Raw genomic sequence first — 14,294 nt, forward strand, 5'->3', positions numbered from 1 at the left:
ACGCCCTGCACCATCCAGCCCAGCCCTGCCTGTGCCGCCCGCGCAGGAGGTGGAGTTCCCCAGCCTGCGGGAGGCGCTGTCCTTCGTCTCCCTCCTGGACGGCTACTACCGGCTGACGGCGGACGCCCACCACTACTTCTGCAAGGAGGTGGCCCCCCCCCGGCTTCTGGAGGACTTGGAGAACCGGTGCCACAGGCCCATCAGGTGGGCACCCCGACCAGGCAAACGTCCCCCCCCTTCGTGGCAGTGCCTGGGGCTCTAGGGGAGGCAGGGGTTAAAAACACCCCAGCAGGGGCAGTTTGGGTAGGGTCTACACAAAACATGGCCTGCAGCACCCTGTGCTGGCGCTGCTGGGTACTGCACCCACCCTAATACACCCCCCCCCAAAACCAGCCAGGCTGGCAGAGGGCCGGCCAGGCAGGGCTCCTGGGTTCCCAGGCCCCCGGGCTGTGGGGTCCCAGCTCTGCACGGCACCGTGGCCAGGTGTGCCACTGCGCGGCCGGACTGCCGGGCTCCCGTCTTGCCTCCACCAATGAGCGCCTCCTTACCTGGCACTGTGAATACCTGCAAGGGGCTCCCATCCAAGAGACGAGAAGCCAAAGGGCACGGGGGTCCCTGCAAGGGCAGTCACGGAAGAGGGAGGCAATTCTGCAGGGCCTTTGCCAACCAGCTCGCCCCTCACGTGGGTCAGGGCTGAGGCCGAGACCCTGGGGCTGGGACCCACCGGCCCCGACACCGTCCTGGCTTTTGCAGCTCGGAGTTTGCGGTGCACAAGCTGAAGGCGGCAGGGAGCAGCCCGGGGCTCTACCTCCTGCGCCGCAGCCCCCAGGACTTCGACAGCTACCTGCTGACGGTCTGCGTGGAGGTAGGCTGGCTCCTGCTTCCCAGGGGGTGGACACGGCGCTCCCAGCTTCCCAGTGGCCGTCTGTGCTGGAAAGGGTCCGGTGGAGCTGGGAGAGAAGCCTCGGGGCTGGCGTTCGGTGCTGGTTTGCACTGCGGGGCGCTTGGCCCATGCAGCCGCCCATGCCCAGCCCCTTGGCTCGCTGGATGGGGACCCCAAGCCCTCTCTCGTGCTCTCCCGGTGCAGACGGCATTGGGGATAGACTACAAGCGCTGCCTGATCCGGAAGGACCCAGACGGCAGCTACGGGCTCTCCGGGGTGGCGCGGCGCCTCGGCAGCCTGCGGGAGCTGCTGGGCACCTACCAGCAGTGCAGCCTGCAGGCCGACGGCGTGGCCATGCGCCTGGCCGATTGCTGCCCTCCACGGCCCAAAGGTACGGGGTTAAGCCGGGCACACTGAGACCTCCGTCGTGCCCCATGGCAGGCACCGTCTGCCGAGGCCCCCGGGAGCTTTGCCCAGCCCAGCTCCTCATTAGGGAGCCTCTGACAATCACCTGCTCATCCCCCCTCCATGCTCACCCCTAGAAAAGTCCAACCTGCTGATCGTGCGGGGGGGCTGCTCCCCGCTGCCCGGCTCCCCCTCCGCCCCGCGCCGCATCCCCAACCAGATGACCTTCCACAAGATCCGGCTGGAGAACCTGACCTGGGTAGGGGGACGGGGAGAGCTGGGGGCCTGGCCGGGCTGGGCCCGGAGGACGCACGGGGTCGTCCTGGGCCAGGGGAGGAAGGGGCTGGGGGTTTCTGCCCCCACCCAGCGGCCCGTCACTCCCTGCAGGGCGAGAGCCTGGGCCAGGGCTCCTTCACGCGGATCTACCAGGGCATCCAGCGGGACCAGGAGGGCGGCGAGGAGCACCAGACCGAGGTCTTGCTCAAAGTGCTGGACAGCGGCCAGCGCAACTGCTCCGCGGTGAGACCCTGTGCCGGGCTGGGCCGCCCCACAGCCCAGCCTTAGCCTTCCTTCCCCACCCCAGTGCCCGGCCCCTGCGGAGCCTCTGAGAGCAGCCAGTCCCCACTGGGGTTCGGGGTGCCCTCCCTTCCCTGCCCCCAGGACCCAGGTGGGACGCGGGTGCTTGGAAGGGCATCGGCCCTGCCTAACCCACTCGCCCCCGCCCAGTCCTTCCTCGAAGCCGCCAGCGTCATGAGCCAGGTCTCACACAAGCACCTCGTCCTGCTGCACGGGGTCAGCATCGGGAAGGACAGTGAGTATCGCTCCCCCCCGGGTCACAGGCACCATAGGCAGGACGGTGCAAAGCTCAGCCCCACGCCTGCAGGGACCCCAGTTCCTGCCCTGTGCCAGGTGCGGGGAGGCCGGGGCTGGGCTGTCCGGCTTCGCCATGCTGCAGAAGGGGTGCAGTCAGGACGCCCCACTTGGGTGCAGTTGCGGGGAAGGTGATGGGGAGCGTGGACTCCTGGCTTCGGTCCCCAGTCCCAGAGCCAGGAAGCAGCCCCCTGCCAGGGGGGCTCCACGAGGGTTTCTAACCCCATGGGGCAGTCAGGGGCAGGGGAGGGGGTGCACAGCCCTGCCCGGCCCCAGCCCCAAACGCTCCTGCAGGCGTCATGGTGCAGGAGTACGTGCGGCACGGCGCCCTCGACACCTACCTGCGCCGCGGCCAGGCCGAGGGCAAGGTGACCACCAGCTGGAAGCTGCAAGTGGCCAAGCAGCTGGCCTACGCCCTCAACTTCCTGGTGAGTCCCTGGAAGGAGCCGTGCATGCCTGAGGGCACGTACACACGTGCGTGCACACGTGTACAGCCCCTTGCTTGTGCATGCCCACACGCGCACGCCCCAGTGCAGCCCGCAGGCTCTGGGCTCACAGCTGGCAAGCTCCCCTGGGACGTGCAGCTGACCCCCCGCTCCCTGCCCCCCAGGAGGACAAGAAGATCGTCCACGGCAACGTCTCGGCTAAGAAAGTGCTGCTGGCGCGGGAGGGGGACGCGGCTGGCGGGAGCCCCCCCTTCATCAAGCTCAGCGACCCGGGGGTCAGCATCACCGTGCTGGCCCCAGAGCGTGAGTGCCCAGCCGGGGGGTGGGGGCTGGTCTATCCCTGCCCCAGCAAGGGGGGGCACCCTTTAGGGCTGTGCATAGGAAGACCCCCTTCCCCCCCTCCCCGCACACTGCTCTCCCCTGGGGGAGACTCCCCCCGAGGGACACGGCTGAACCCCTGGAGCGTGCTCCCCCTCTCCTACGAGGCAGCACTCCAGGGGGATGAAGGGACAAGCCCAAGGCCCTACGGGGAGGCAGTGGCGGAGCCAGGCTTGGACGCCCGGACTCCCTGGTCCCAAGCGAGTGCTGTAACCACTAGACCGTCCTGCCTCCCTCGCGGGGCCCGCTGGCCCAGACAGACCTCCCCACCCTGCAGGGAGCAGGAGGACAAAACGGGGGCACGCACCGGCTGAGCATGCCCCTCCCCGCAGTGCTCGTGGACCGCATCCCCTGGGTGGCCCCCGAGTGCGTCCGCGACCCCAAGGCCCTGGCGCTCGAGGCGGACAGGTGGAGCTTCGGCGCGACGCTCTGGGAGATCTTCAGCAGCGGCGCCGTGCCCCTGAGTGCGCTGGAGCCCTCCAAGGTGAGCCGGGCCCGCTGGGGCGCCCCCCTTCCAGCCTGGAAGCAAGGCGGCCGCGGCCCACGGTGGCGCCTGGAAGCGAGGGGCCCGTGCAGACCCCGCGGCCCCTCACGGCCCCCGCTTCTCCACCCATATGCTGGATTTCTACCTGAGCGCCCTGCAGCTGCCCCCTCCCAAGTGGACGGAGCTGGCCAACCTGGTGGCCCAGTGCATGGACTACCAGCCCTGCGGGCGCCCCTCCTTCCGCGCCATCCTCCGGGACCTCAACAGCCTCATCACCTCGGGTGGGTGCCTGGCGGGGCAGGGGGCAGCATGCCAGGCCTCCTGGCCACGGGCTCCCCGGCAGGTGGGACAAGGCAGGGAGGTCCCGCGGGGGGGGCAGGGGCATTACAGGGTTAAGGGGATCTTGGCGGGTCCCGCGGGGGGTGCAGGGGCATTACAGGGTTAAGGGGATCTTGCCCGTACCCGGTGGTGGGGCTGCGGATGCCCTGGGGGGGGCTTGCACCGCGGACCCAGGCCCGCTGAGCTCTCTCCACGCCATGCTCAGACTACGAGCTGCTGTCGGACCTGTCGCCCAGCGACCCCCCAGCCAGGGACGGCTTCTGGGACTACGCCAACGCGCCCCTGTGCCAGGACCCCACGCTCTTCGAGGAGCGCCACCTCAAGTACATCTCTGTGCTGGGCAAGGTGAGCGGGGTCTCGCTGCCCCAGACCCCGCTCCCCTGGGCCCCCTCTGCACTGGCTCCTGGAGCTGGAAAGACCCCTCCTTGGCGCAGCTGGCAGAGCTGTACCCGGGGATGCGCTGCCAGGGCACCTGTGCCCAAGCTGGGGGGGCATTAGCACCTCTCTTGGCCCCTCTACCTGGGGGGTCACCCCTCCGCGACCCTCTGCCCTTATCCCCCCGAGCACCTGGCCTACCTGGCATCTCCCAGTGGGTGCGAGTCCGTCTCTGGGCTCCGCTCATCGGGCCGCGCTGCCGGTCACAGGGCAACTTCGGCAGCGTGGAGCTGTGCCGCTACGACCCGCTGGGCGACAGCACCGGGGAGCTGGTGGCCGTGAAGCGGCTGCAGCAGAGCTCGGCCGAGCAGCTGCGGGACTTCGAGAGGGAGATCGCCATCCTGCGCGCCCTGCACAACGACTTCATCGTCAAGTACCGCGGCGTCTGCTACAGCCGGGGTGAGCCGGGGCGCGGGGGGGGCAGAGCCCGAGCCGCGGCTCAGCTGCTCAGGATCTGGCCCCGGCAGCTGCAGCTGAGCCCCCCGTGCCCACAGGGCGCCGGAGCCTGCGGCTGGTGATGGAGTACCTGCCCAACGGGTGCCTCCGGGACTTCCTGCAGAAGAACCAGGCGCGCCTGGACCACCGCAAGCTGCTGCTCTACGCGCTGCAGATCTGCAAGGTGCAGGCCGGCTTGAGAGGGGGGCACTGCCAGGGGAGGGCATGGCGCTGGGGACCCCACAATCCCAGGGGAGCCCCCCTCACAGCAGCCCCCAGCAGCAGAGGGCAGAAGGGTCCCAGCCCCTGCAAAGCCCACATCGCGCCAGGCTGAATTCACTCGTCCCCCCAAGCTGGGACCTGTCCCCTGCTGCCCCACATTGCTCCTTGGCAGCGATGGGCCCATCCCTGTGCAGCAGGGGAGGAAACTGAGGCACAGCAGCGGAGGGAGTGAAACCCAGGAGTCCGGGTCCAGATGCCCAGGGCTGGCGGGGGAGGGCAGCGAGAGGCTTTCCTGGGACCAGGGGAGGGGGACGGGCCCCCCCACAACCCTGCAATGCCAGCTGGAGTTTGCGGGCATCTCTGGCAGGGCATGGAGTACCTGGGCGCCCAGCGCTGCGTGAACCGGGACCTGGCCAGCCGCAACATCCTGGTGGAGAACGAGAGCCACGTGAAGATCGGGGACTTCGGCCTGGCCAAGCTGCTGCCCCAGGGCAAGGAGTACTACGTCGTGCGTGAGCCGGGGCAGAGCCCCATCTTCTGGTAAGGTGCCCGTGTCCCTGGGGCAGTCCTGGGTGCCGGGGTGAAGCCCGGCCTGCAAGGCAGCCAGGATGGCTGGGGTCTCTGCCACAGATGCACCGAGTGGCCTCGGCCTGGTCTCTTTCTCTGTCCGTGCCTCAGTTTCCCTAGCTGACTCCATGCTGCAGGGAGCCAAATGTGGTTACACCTGGCACTGGCGGGGGCAGGGTGGCACTGCCCCAGCCACAGGCATGCAGTTAGCTCAGGCAGCGCCCCAGCCTCTCCCTCGTGTCCAGCAACATAGCGGGCAGGCGGGCGGGCAGGCCAGAGACTCCCCGTCTCCACTCCGCCGGTCAGCCTACCCCCTCGCCCCATGCTGGCAAGGCATCCACCCCTGGGGGAAACTGAGTCACAAAGAGGAAAGGGGCCAGCCCAGCGCCATGCAGGGAGTGTGCTGCATGCTGCGGTCTCTGCCGGGGCTCACCCAAAGGTGGCGGATGGAGATCTCCAGGGCTGAGGTCTCCGCTATGGACCGCTGGCCAGGGATGGGGGGACAGGAGGGCGCCCGTGATGGAGCGTGTCTGGCTGTGCCTGCCCTTCCCCCTCCTTCCCAGGGGACCCCCCCCCATCTCCCTGGGCTCCCCCAGGCTGCCCAGACACCCCCCGCCCCCCCCGCAGGTACGCACCCGAGTCGCTGGCTGACAACGTGTTCTCCCGCGAGTCCGACGTCTGGAGCTTCGGCGTCGTCCTCTACGAGCTCTTCACCTTCAGCAGCAAGAGCCGGAGCCCCTCGGAGGTGAGCGTGGGGCAGGGGAACAGCCGTGCCCTGGCTCATAGAGGGGGGCGACCCCTGGCCCGATGCTCATGGCCCCCCCACCGCCCGCAGGAATTCCTCCGCATGATGGGGCCGGACAAGCCCCCGCAGATCATCTGCCCCCTGCTCGAGCTCCTGAAGGACGACAAGCGGCTCCCGGCGCCCGCCAGCTGCCCCACCGAGGTAGGGGCCTGCCTTGCCCTGCCCCAGCCCCCTCTCTCCCTCCCTCCCAGCGCTGACCCCTTCTCCTTCCAGGTGCACGCCCTCATGCTGAGCTGCTGGACCTTCACCCCCGGCAAGCGGCCCACGTTTGGGGAGCTGGCAGCCAGGATCGAGGCGCTGCAGGACAGCCGCAGCAAAGTCCGGGGGTAGCACCCGAGGCTGGCGCCCGCCCCGCAGACAGCGCTGGAGTGGGCACCGCCTGGGACCCCCCGCCACCAGAAGCAGCAGGCTCTGCCCAAGGTCCCCGTGGCCACCGCAAGCTTAGTGCTAGGACGACGATGCTGCTCGGTGCCAAGGATGTGCGGGCAGCTTGCAGCGTGCCCTCAAGGACCTCTCTGCTCCCCTCTGGGCTCCGTGGGCCCTGCCAGGCTGCCCCCCGTGCCAGCACAATTGGACGCCTGGCTGCAGAGCAGTGATTGCCCTGGGGCAGGGCTGGGCACAGGGGCAGTGATGCCACCCTCCCGCACCCCATGGGGACCAGCTACCTGGCAAGAGCCCCTGCTGCCCCCACGGCTCAGCCTGGCTCCTCAGCCGCGACTCACCTGGCCCAGACCAGGCTGCGCCCAGCGGCACTGCTGCCCCAGAGCATTGGGTGTGAGGGGCTGGCAGCGCGAAGGATGCCCTGTGGTTTCCCAGGTCCTGCGACGCCCGGTCCCCAGGTCTGGTCCACACCGAGAAGAGACCCTGGGGCCGCGGGGCCTGGACAGCCCTGGCTTGTTTGGGCAGCACTGTGCCCCCACTGCTCCCCTGGCCCCCCTCCATCGCCATTTGCCAGCCAGGACCTGCTGGTTGAGGTCTCTCTAGTGGCTTTTTAACCCCCTATTTTTCCTTGGGGCGCGGGGGGTGTTTGGAAACCAGCCCCCCTTGCCTATACCGGGGCTTCCCAGAGCCTGCAGAGGGGCTGAGCTGGGTGGCAAAGGCCCCAGCCAGGCAAGCTGCCGGCAGGACACGCTCTGCGCTTGCTTGTGCCCGGTACAGACCGCAAAAGGCATCGCCTTGACATTAAAACCCTGGAAAGATCAGAGTCTCTTGGGCTTTCGGGCTCTTTGTTGCCAAGGGCTGGGTCGTCCCCCCGCAAAACCCCGCAGGACACAGTCCCCTCATGCCATGGGCCAGGCAAGCTCCGGCGCCAAAGGCACAGGGTCTTTCAAACAACCAAGTGATTGGGTCTGAGAGGCGGCAGTGCACAGCCTCGGGGAGGGCGGGTCTGCCGGACCCCCAAACCAGGCGCATGCCGGAGAAGGGAGGGGCAGCGCATTGCCAAAGACACTGGCGAGACTCGGTGCGGGGCAGCGGGGCTGTTTATTGCAAGCAGTCGCCGTACAGTCGCGTTCGAGCTCGTGGGGGCAGCCACCGGCATGCGTGGCACCAGCCCGGGGACATGGACTTGGGTGCCGGGGTGCTGCGGGCGGTTCCCCAGTTGGACATGCCAACCGAGGCTTTGCTTAATCCTGTGACTCAGGGAGCTGGGGCTTTATGCAAGACAAGGAGGGAGGCGAGCCCAGCTGCTGTGCCCACAGCACCAGACCGCGAGCGGGGCAAGCGGCTGCGCGGCTCCTCCTGGGCCCCCGAGTCCCATGGGCACCGCCGGGGCTTTGCTGCGCAGCGCGGGGGCGTCTGGCATCGCAGCGACTAGCAGAACCGCGTCATCTGCCGCCAGGTGCAGCCCCGGGTGCAGCACCCGCCGGCGAGGCCCAGGCCGCCGGGGACTCGTGTCATGGCCCCCAGAGGCTCCTCGGGACTGGCCTTGTCCACCGGGGTGGGGGGGCGCGCGCCAGGCTCTCTGGACACGCCGCCGTCCAGCCAGTCCAGCAGTTCGGCTGCAAGGGGGAGAGAGGGGGTCAGCCACCGGCAGCTCCCCGCCAGCCCTCGATCCCCTCCCGGTCTTCCTGCAGCTCCCCGCACACAGGGACACTGCCCCGGGCTGGCTCAGCCCCGCATCGTGTGACCCAGGGCTGAATCCCCCCTGCCCTGCGCTGTGTGAGCGCTCCACCCTGCCAGGAGGAAGTTCCCCATTTCTGGGCTGGGCAACAATACCTGACACGGGGAAAATACCTTTAGTCAGCAGGGTGGTGCTGGGCTTTTGTGATTCAACTCCCCCAACCCTGAAAGTTTCCTGCTAGAAAGAAGCAGCATCCTTGTGCCCGCTGGGCCCTGCCCGGGGCCTGGGTGTGCTGGAGAACAAATAGGTGCTGCAACCCACACAGGACCCCCACCACACACACACACTTTGCATTTCTTCCTTGTCCTAAAGCCAAAGGGATCAGCTTGAGGGTGCCACCGGGTTTTTGCCCTGGCCCTTTTGTGCCAGCAGACTGGCATGGGGAGAACAGGGAAGTGCCGGAGGGACAAAGCGCCCCTGTGGCTCCATCGCTCTGCACCCGCCAGAGGAAGCATGCATGGGAGCTGGGCGCCCCCAAACCTATTCGTTCAGTGCCTCAGCCCCCCGGGGTCCGCGCTGCCCTCTGCCACCCAGGCCCTTTGCTCCCACCCCACCCAGCCCAGCCTAGCTGGGAGATGCCAGGCACACTCCCAAGTGGCAGCTGAGTGTCTGCGTCTTCCTGTCTTCGCGCGTCAGAGGCACTTGCAAATATTAGCTTTTCGGATGCCAGGCCCAGCACTGACCTCCCCACCCATGGGAAGCAGCAGCCTGGGGCAAATTGCACCTGCTGAGAGGTGATGAGAGCCCAGTGGGCACGTTTCCAGCACCGACACCTGCTCTCACCCCTGGGAGGGAAAGGGCAGCTCCTTGCCCCACCGAGGAGGGCATGAGCCTGCTCCAGAAAGCGGCACAGGTGCCCCCACAAGCTGGCCCAAAACCTGCATTTATCCCAGCAGCTTGCATTGATGGCTGCGGCCCCAGGAAAACCCCTTGGCTGATATTCAGCACAGCCCAGCCCGCTCCTAGTCTTAAGCCATCTGGCCCAGATGCTGCCCGCAGGCAGCTGTGAGAGCAGGCTGGTTTCCCTGGCACTTGGGCCACGGAGAGCTGGCAGGTCTCTGCTCCCAGCCTGTGTGCCATCCTGGTCCCCATGGGATGGGAACGGGAAGGTCCCAGCTTTGCAGCGATGTGGATCCTCCCTGCGTAGCTCAGACGATGCCCGTGCCTCCAAGTACCCCAGCTCCCCGTCGGACATGCTACATCACGCACGGGTGTATCCCTGGCACCCCAGAGGACCCCCCCAATCTTAGCCCTTGCTTCGGCAGGACCAAGCAATGCCATGCATCCCTTTAGGACAGGAAGGGAAAGGGAGGATGCATCCCTCTGAAACCACAGCCCCCAGCAGACCCCGGCTCCCAGCCCCGGGGACGATGGAGCCCCGAGCTACTTACCGGAGGACGTGCCCTTCCAGGGGTAGCGCTTCCACCGGGACCCTCCGCAGGCGATGACGACGGCCCGGATGAACTCCCTGCCGCACAGCTTCACCACGCGGTCGTCCTGCTCCGGGGAGCCCACGCTGGGACTCGCCATCAGGGCAACGATGGCCAGAGCCACCCAGCAGCGCATGGCTCAGGGCTGACCAGGGCACCGCGACCAGGGGCAGCTCCGCCGGGGTCCGAACCCCTGTCCCTGCAGCTCTGAGCTTCCCTGCAAGGCTCGCTGCCTGCCCATCCCTGCCGGCCGCTCTTATCCCCTCTCTGGGAGGTGCAGCCGAGGCAGCCTTGGCCCCGGGCACGCCACCGGGACGTTGCTCTGCTCCCCAAGGCAATGGGGGCAGGCTGGGGCCGCAGGGTCTGAGCAAGGGCACGGGGTGAGACTGCCTGTTCCCGGTGGCTTCCTGGCTGCAACACCACCCTGCGCACAGCCGCACGGCTCCAAGTCCTTGGGGCTGGTGCAACCGCTTCCCTCCGACAGCCTCTCCCTTGGTCCCTCCTCCAGCTGCACCCCCCTTCCCAGGCCTGTCCATCCCGGGCCCCAGGGGTCTGGTGCTGTGTTGCCCGGACCCCCCACCCATACCAAAGGGTCCCATCTGGGCTGCGAATCTGCCAACTTGCTTTGCCTTTGCAAGCACCCGCAACCCTGCTCCAAGGGCTATCGCCCGGCCTTGTGCTTCACGCCACATCCCGTCCCAGCTCACGGCCGGCCCTTGCAGATGGGACCTTCCTCCGGGCTGACCCCGGGCTCCGCGCCAAGCCCAGGCCCCGCGGATTGCTGCCTGGAGGTGTTGGGAGCAAACAGGGATAGGGACAATGCAGGGACCTCTGAACACGCCGTGCAGGTGTGGGGACCAGAGCCCCCAAATTCCCAGGCTGGGGCGTGGACAGCTGCAATTGCCGCTGGGATACGTCTCCTTTGCAGGCAGGATGGGCAAGCAGTGAGCAAGGAGCACGGCCAAGCAAAGCGCTCCAAATGCCTTCCCTTCACCCGCCCCCTAGCCAGGAGGAAGCCAAGCTTGGAGATGCCCGTTACCCAAATAAGTCCTTTATTGCTATATATATCATTCACAGTGGCCAGACACGGCACAAAGGCACGGGGGCTGCTGGGCAAGTGCAAACGCCTGCCCGCGCTGGGGACGCGCGGGAACGGGCTCCAAGGTGCGGCAGTCGGCGTTCCTGAGCTGAGCTGGCGTGGCGAGCGGGGGGCAGGTTGAGCAGCTGCCTGGCCACTGAGTCCCGAGGCAGCTCAGGTGGGGTGGGGGGGCACAAAAATCACCCTCGAGTACAGCAAGGACAAGCCTGGGGGCTCAGAGAGCAGGTGCCAGCTCAGAGGAGGGGCTGAAAGCTGTGTGGGGCCTGCCCCAAAGCCGTGGGAGTTCCCCCAGGGCGCAAGGCAGGGGAGGACGTCAAGGGACCCAGGTCCAGCAAACATGCCCCACACCCCAGAAGCTTTCTGCACGTGGGTTTTAGGGGCAGAGGCTTGCCCGGACTCTGGAAAGGCCACGTGGGGCAGAGCCGCGCGGCTGCTTGGGGCCAGCGTGGTCCCAGCACGGGGCCGGGACCAGCTTCCACCCAGCTGCCCCCTCCCCTGGGAGTCCTGGGGACCCCCTCAGTCATTGCGATAGACCTCCAGCTTCTTCCCACATTTCAGGCCCGGCTGGTGGAGGGCTCGCCACATGACCAGTATCTCGTAGGGCAGGAACCGGTGCACGAGCAGCAGCTCCTTGTAGTAGCAAGGGTCAAAGGCAGCCAGCTTGGCCGAGGGCAGGTGGAAGCCCACCGTCCGGATGCCCATGTGCGAGGCCGGGACCAGCCCTGCCTTCTCCAGGCACATGCCCAGGTAGACATCGTCGATGGGGAAGATCTCGATGTTCAGGGACTCGCGGTAGATGGCGTGGGTGGTGAAGCCGGACATGACCAGCCCTCCACCCCCGCAGTAGGGCGGGTAGAGCTTGGCGGCCGTGACCTGCTCGGGCACGTAGTACTTGCTCCACTTCTCGCGGACGGGGCCGACATTGGTGATGAGCTGCCCCACGAAGAGGTGGCGCTCGCTGCCCTCGTCCCCCATGCCCTGCAGGTAGTGCACGATGTTGTCGGTGTGCACGAAGACGTCGTCGTCCCCGTTGAAGACGAAGCGGACGCCGGGGCAGCGGGCCTCCAGCCAGGTGTGGAACAGCACCTGCTTGAGCGTCAGGTTGAAGAAGCTGTCCACGAAGCCCCACTGCAGCACGTCCCCGTGCTCCGCCGCCTCCAGCTGCAGCAGCTGGTCCAGCTTCCAGGCTTCGCGGGCGGACGAGGCCGTGCCGACCAGGAAGACGCGGCGGATGCGGGCGCCCGCGTACGTCCGCTCCTCGCCCCAGGTCTTGCGGATGATCTCGCGCCGCTCGTAGTTCATGGGGGCCGATTTGATGGCCAGGATCAGGAAGACGTCCCTGGATGCCTCGGGCCCCCCGCACTTGCCAGGGACATCCAGGAGCTGCGGGAACTCGCGGCAGTGCTTGTAGCGCAGGAAGTCCTGCACGTGGGCCGGCAGGCCGGCGAAGCCAGAGAGGTTGGCCACGGAGGTGTTCTCCCGGCAGACCGGCATGGGGCGCGGGGTCACGAGGCTGGGCGTGGGGCTCGGCTGGGTGCTGGGCGTCACGGTGGGCTCCCCGGCCTGCTGCGGCATGAAGCTGTCACCGGTGGTTCGCAGGAGGAACAGCAGCGCGGCGGTCCCAATGGAGACCAGGACCACGGCTTCCAGCTTCTGGCACCCACGGGGCATCGTCTTCTGCAAGACAGGCCCAGATGGGCTGAGGAGCTGCACGCGGCCGCCACGCCAGCCCCCTCCGCCTCATCCCCGCAGGCACCGGATACCTACAGGCTTCTCTGCATCCAGCCCCCCACCCCTTTGTTGGCTTCTTAAGTCACAGCCCCAAAGTTTGGCCCCAAACCAGGCTCTTGGGGGCTGTGGGGCGCCCACAGGCAGACCCAACTGGGCTCCAAGTAGCTCAGGATCAGGCCATCCTGGGCAGGTTGGGACCCCTCCCTGGGGGTCAGCAGGGGACGCTCGAAGGTGGCACCGGAGGCAGAGGGAGACGGGCCCGGGCGCTAGTAGGTCTTTGCTGGGGAAAGCACCGTGGGACAGAAAAGCACCAGCAAGGCAGGTGTCTCCGGGCAAGGCTGGGAGACAGAGAGGTTGGGCTGGGTTGGGCAAAAGATCAGAGGGAGAGGACTGAAGTTCTGGGGAAAAGACAAAAATAGCTCCTAGCAGCACCTGCCCAACTTCCTTGGGGCCAAGGACAATGCCACGTCACTCATGCCAGTGACGCCTCCGCCTCGGGGCCTCTGCACCAACCCTCCCCGTCGCCCCGGGGCAGACACCGTCCTCTGCCAACGACCTTCATCTCCTAGCAAGAAGATACCCCATCCCAAGCCAGGCCTCCCCACTGAGAGCTGGAGGGGGAAACCCTGGGGGTCAGCTCCCAGTTCTGCTCCTGTGTGTGTGTGGGGGCGGGGGGGCTATTAGCTTGCGGGAGCCCCAGGAGACCCGCTCGCTGGCAGGCCCCAGGAGATCAGGCTCTGGAGAACCCAGGTAGGTGCCAACAGCTCTCTGGATGGCTTTGCACCTTGCTCTCCTGCCCTACCCACCCCGAACGGCTGGATGTGGGGCATAGGAGGAAGCCTCTCTCCAGGCATTCAAATCTGGTGGGTTGCTGCCACCGCCCCAGCCTGGCCATGGGCTACACCCCAGTCCTAGCCTTTCCCCCAGACCCTGCCCCTTCACCACCCCCTCAGCCCCTGAGCACCCAAACCTCGCTGTAATCGCACCCCACCCCGGCCCCGTCACCCACAACCCCCCTCACATCCCATTTCAGCCCCACGGGCATAATGCCCCAGACTCCCATTAGCCCCTTAATGCCCGTGACCCCCCATCCAGCCTCTCACAGCCCCCCAGGACGCTCCCAAAGAGGGTCCCCCCCCAGCCCCAACCCCAACCCCAGCCCAGGCTGTAGCTGTGCCCGTAGCCGACTTCCACCCTCGCCGTACAAAAACCAAGATCCCGGGGCTGGGGGGGGGACTTGCTGCAGCCACTGGCAGTGCCACTCCCTGGGGAGAAATACCCTCCTGGATCTGCTTTGCCCGGTGTCCTTGAGCAGCTTCCAGCACCTGCTGCAACCAATAACCCAGGTTAGGCTATTCCTGTTGCAGGGACCTACCTCTTCACCTCACCTTTCCAGCTCCTTCCTGCCACTGAGGGCTGCAACACTTTGCAGCTCAACCCTGTCCCAACCTGGCCCCTCCCTGCCCGGCTCTGATTTGTTGTGGGTTCAAATCCTTTAGAGACAAAGCCACTCAGGACAGGTTTCTAGGTTGGTACAGGGCTGCGTTACCAGGAGTAGATGGCAGATGGGATTATTGCGGAAGAAACGAGAACTGGAGAAAGAGAGATCTGGGGTGACTAATACTAACGGGGTGAAGAGATCA

The 14,294-nt window shown here is 67.1% G+C and overlaps 3 protein-coding genes across 7 annotated transcripts in view; 1 reads left to right on the forward strand and 2 right to left on the reverse strand.

Annotated features, from left to right (window-relative positions):
* The window catches only part of JAK3 (Janus kinase 3), a 10,507-nt gene extending 3,039 nt beyond the window's left edge, over positions 1-7,468 (forward strand). The window contains exons 8-24 of the mRNA XM_025196554.1: positions 24-204; positions 754-865; positions 1,088-1,274; positions 1,426-1,547; positions 1,676-1,807; positions 2,015-2,099; positions 2,453-2,586; positions 2,769-2,907; positions 3,315-3,466; positions 3,597-3,747; positions 4,011-4,150; positions 4,450-4,639; positions 4,735-4,859; positions 5,265-5,437; positions 6,092-6,209; positions 6,300-6,410; positions 6,483-7,468. Coding sequence (XP_025052339.1) covers positions 24-204; positions 754-865; positions 1,088-1,274; positions 1,426-1,547; positions 1,676-1,807; positions 2,015-2,099; positions 2,453-2,586; positions 2,769-2,907; positions 3,315-3,466; positions 3,597-3,747; positions 4,011-4,150; positions 4,450-4,639; positions 4,735-4,859; positions 5,265-5,437; positions 6,092-6,209; positions 6,300-6,410; positions 6,483-6,599 — 2,369 coding nt within the window. The 3' untranslated portion in view covers positions 6,600-7,468. The remainder of the gene's footprint in view (positions 1-23; positions 205-753; positions 866-1,087; positions 1,275-1,425; positions 1,548-1,675; positions 1,808-2,014; positions 2,100-2,452; positions 2,587-2,768; positions 2,908-3,314; positions 3,467-3,596; positions 3,748-4,010; positions 4,151-4,449; positions 4,640-4,734; positions 4,860-5,264; positions 5,438-6,091; positions 6,210-6,299; positions 6,411-6,482) is intronic.
* A 269-nt stretch (positions 7,469-7,737) lies between these two features.
* INSL3 (insulin like 3) lies at positions 7,738-10,253 on the reverse strand. The gene is made up of 2 exons (XM_006017419.2): positions 9,783-10,253; positions 7,738-8,269 (listed from the first exon to the last, which is right to left on the reverse strand). The coding sequence occupies exons 1-2, from the start codon at positions 9,955-9,957 to the stop codon at positions 8,082-8,084; spliced, it is 363 nt and encodes a 120-aa protein (XP_006017481.1). The 5' UTR covers positions 9,958-10,253; the 3' UTR covers positions 7,738-8,081.
* Positions 10,254-10,872: 619 nt separating this feature from the next.
* Positions 10,873-14,294, reverse strand: part of B3GNT3 (UDP-GlcNAc:betaGal beta-1,3-N-acetylglucosaminyltransferase 3) — a 6,193-nt gene continuing 2,771 nt past the window's right edge. For 4 of the 5 annotated variants that reach the window (XM_025196355.1, XM_025196354.1, XM_025196353.1 and 1 more), the window contains exon 2: positions 10,873-12,597. In XM_025196355.1, the coding sequence (XP_025052140.1) occupies positions 11,437-12,591 (1,155 nt within the window). In that variant the 5' untranslated portion in view covers positions 12,592-12,597 and the 3' untranslated portion in view covers positions 10,873-11,436. Of the gene's footprint in view, positions 12,598-14,026; positions 14,063-14,294 lie in introns of those variants that run through there. The other variant, XM_025196352.1, reaches the window with a different exon arrangement.

The sequence above is a fragment of the Alligator sinensis genome, unplaced genomic scaffold (assembly GCF_000455745.1).
Source record: "Alligator sinensis unplaced genomic scaffold, ASM45574v1 scaffold1295_1, whole genome shotgun sequence".
Lineage (NCBI taxonomy): Eukaryota > Metazoa > Chordata > Crocodylia > Alligatoridae > Alligator > Alligator sinensis.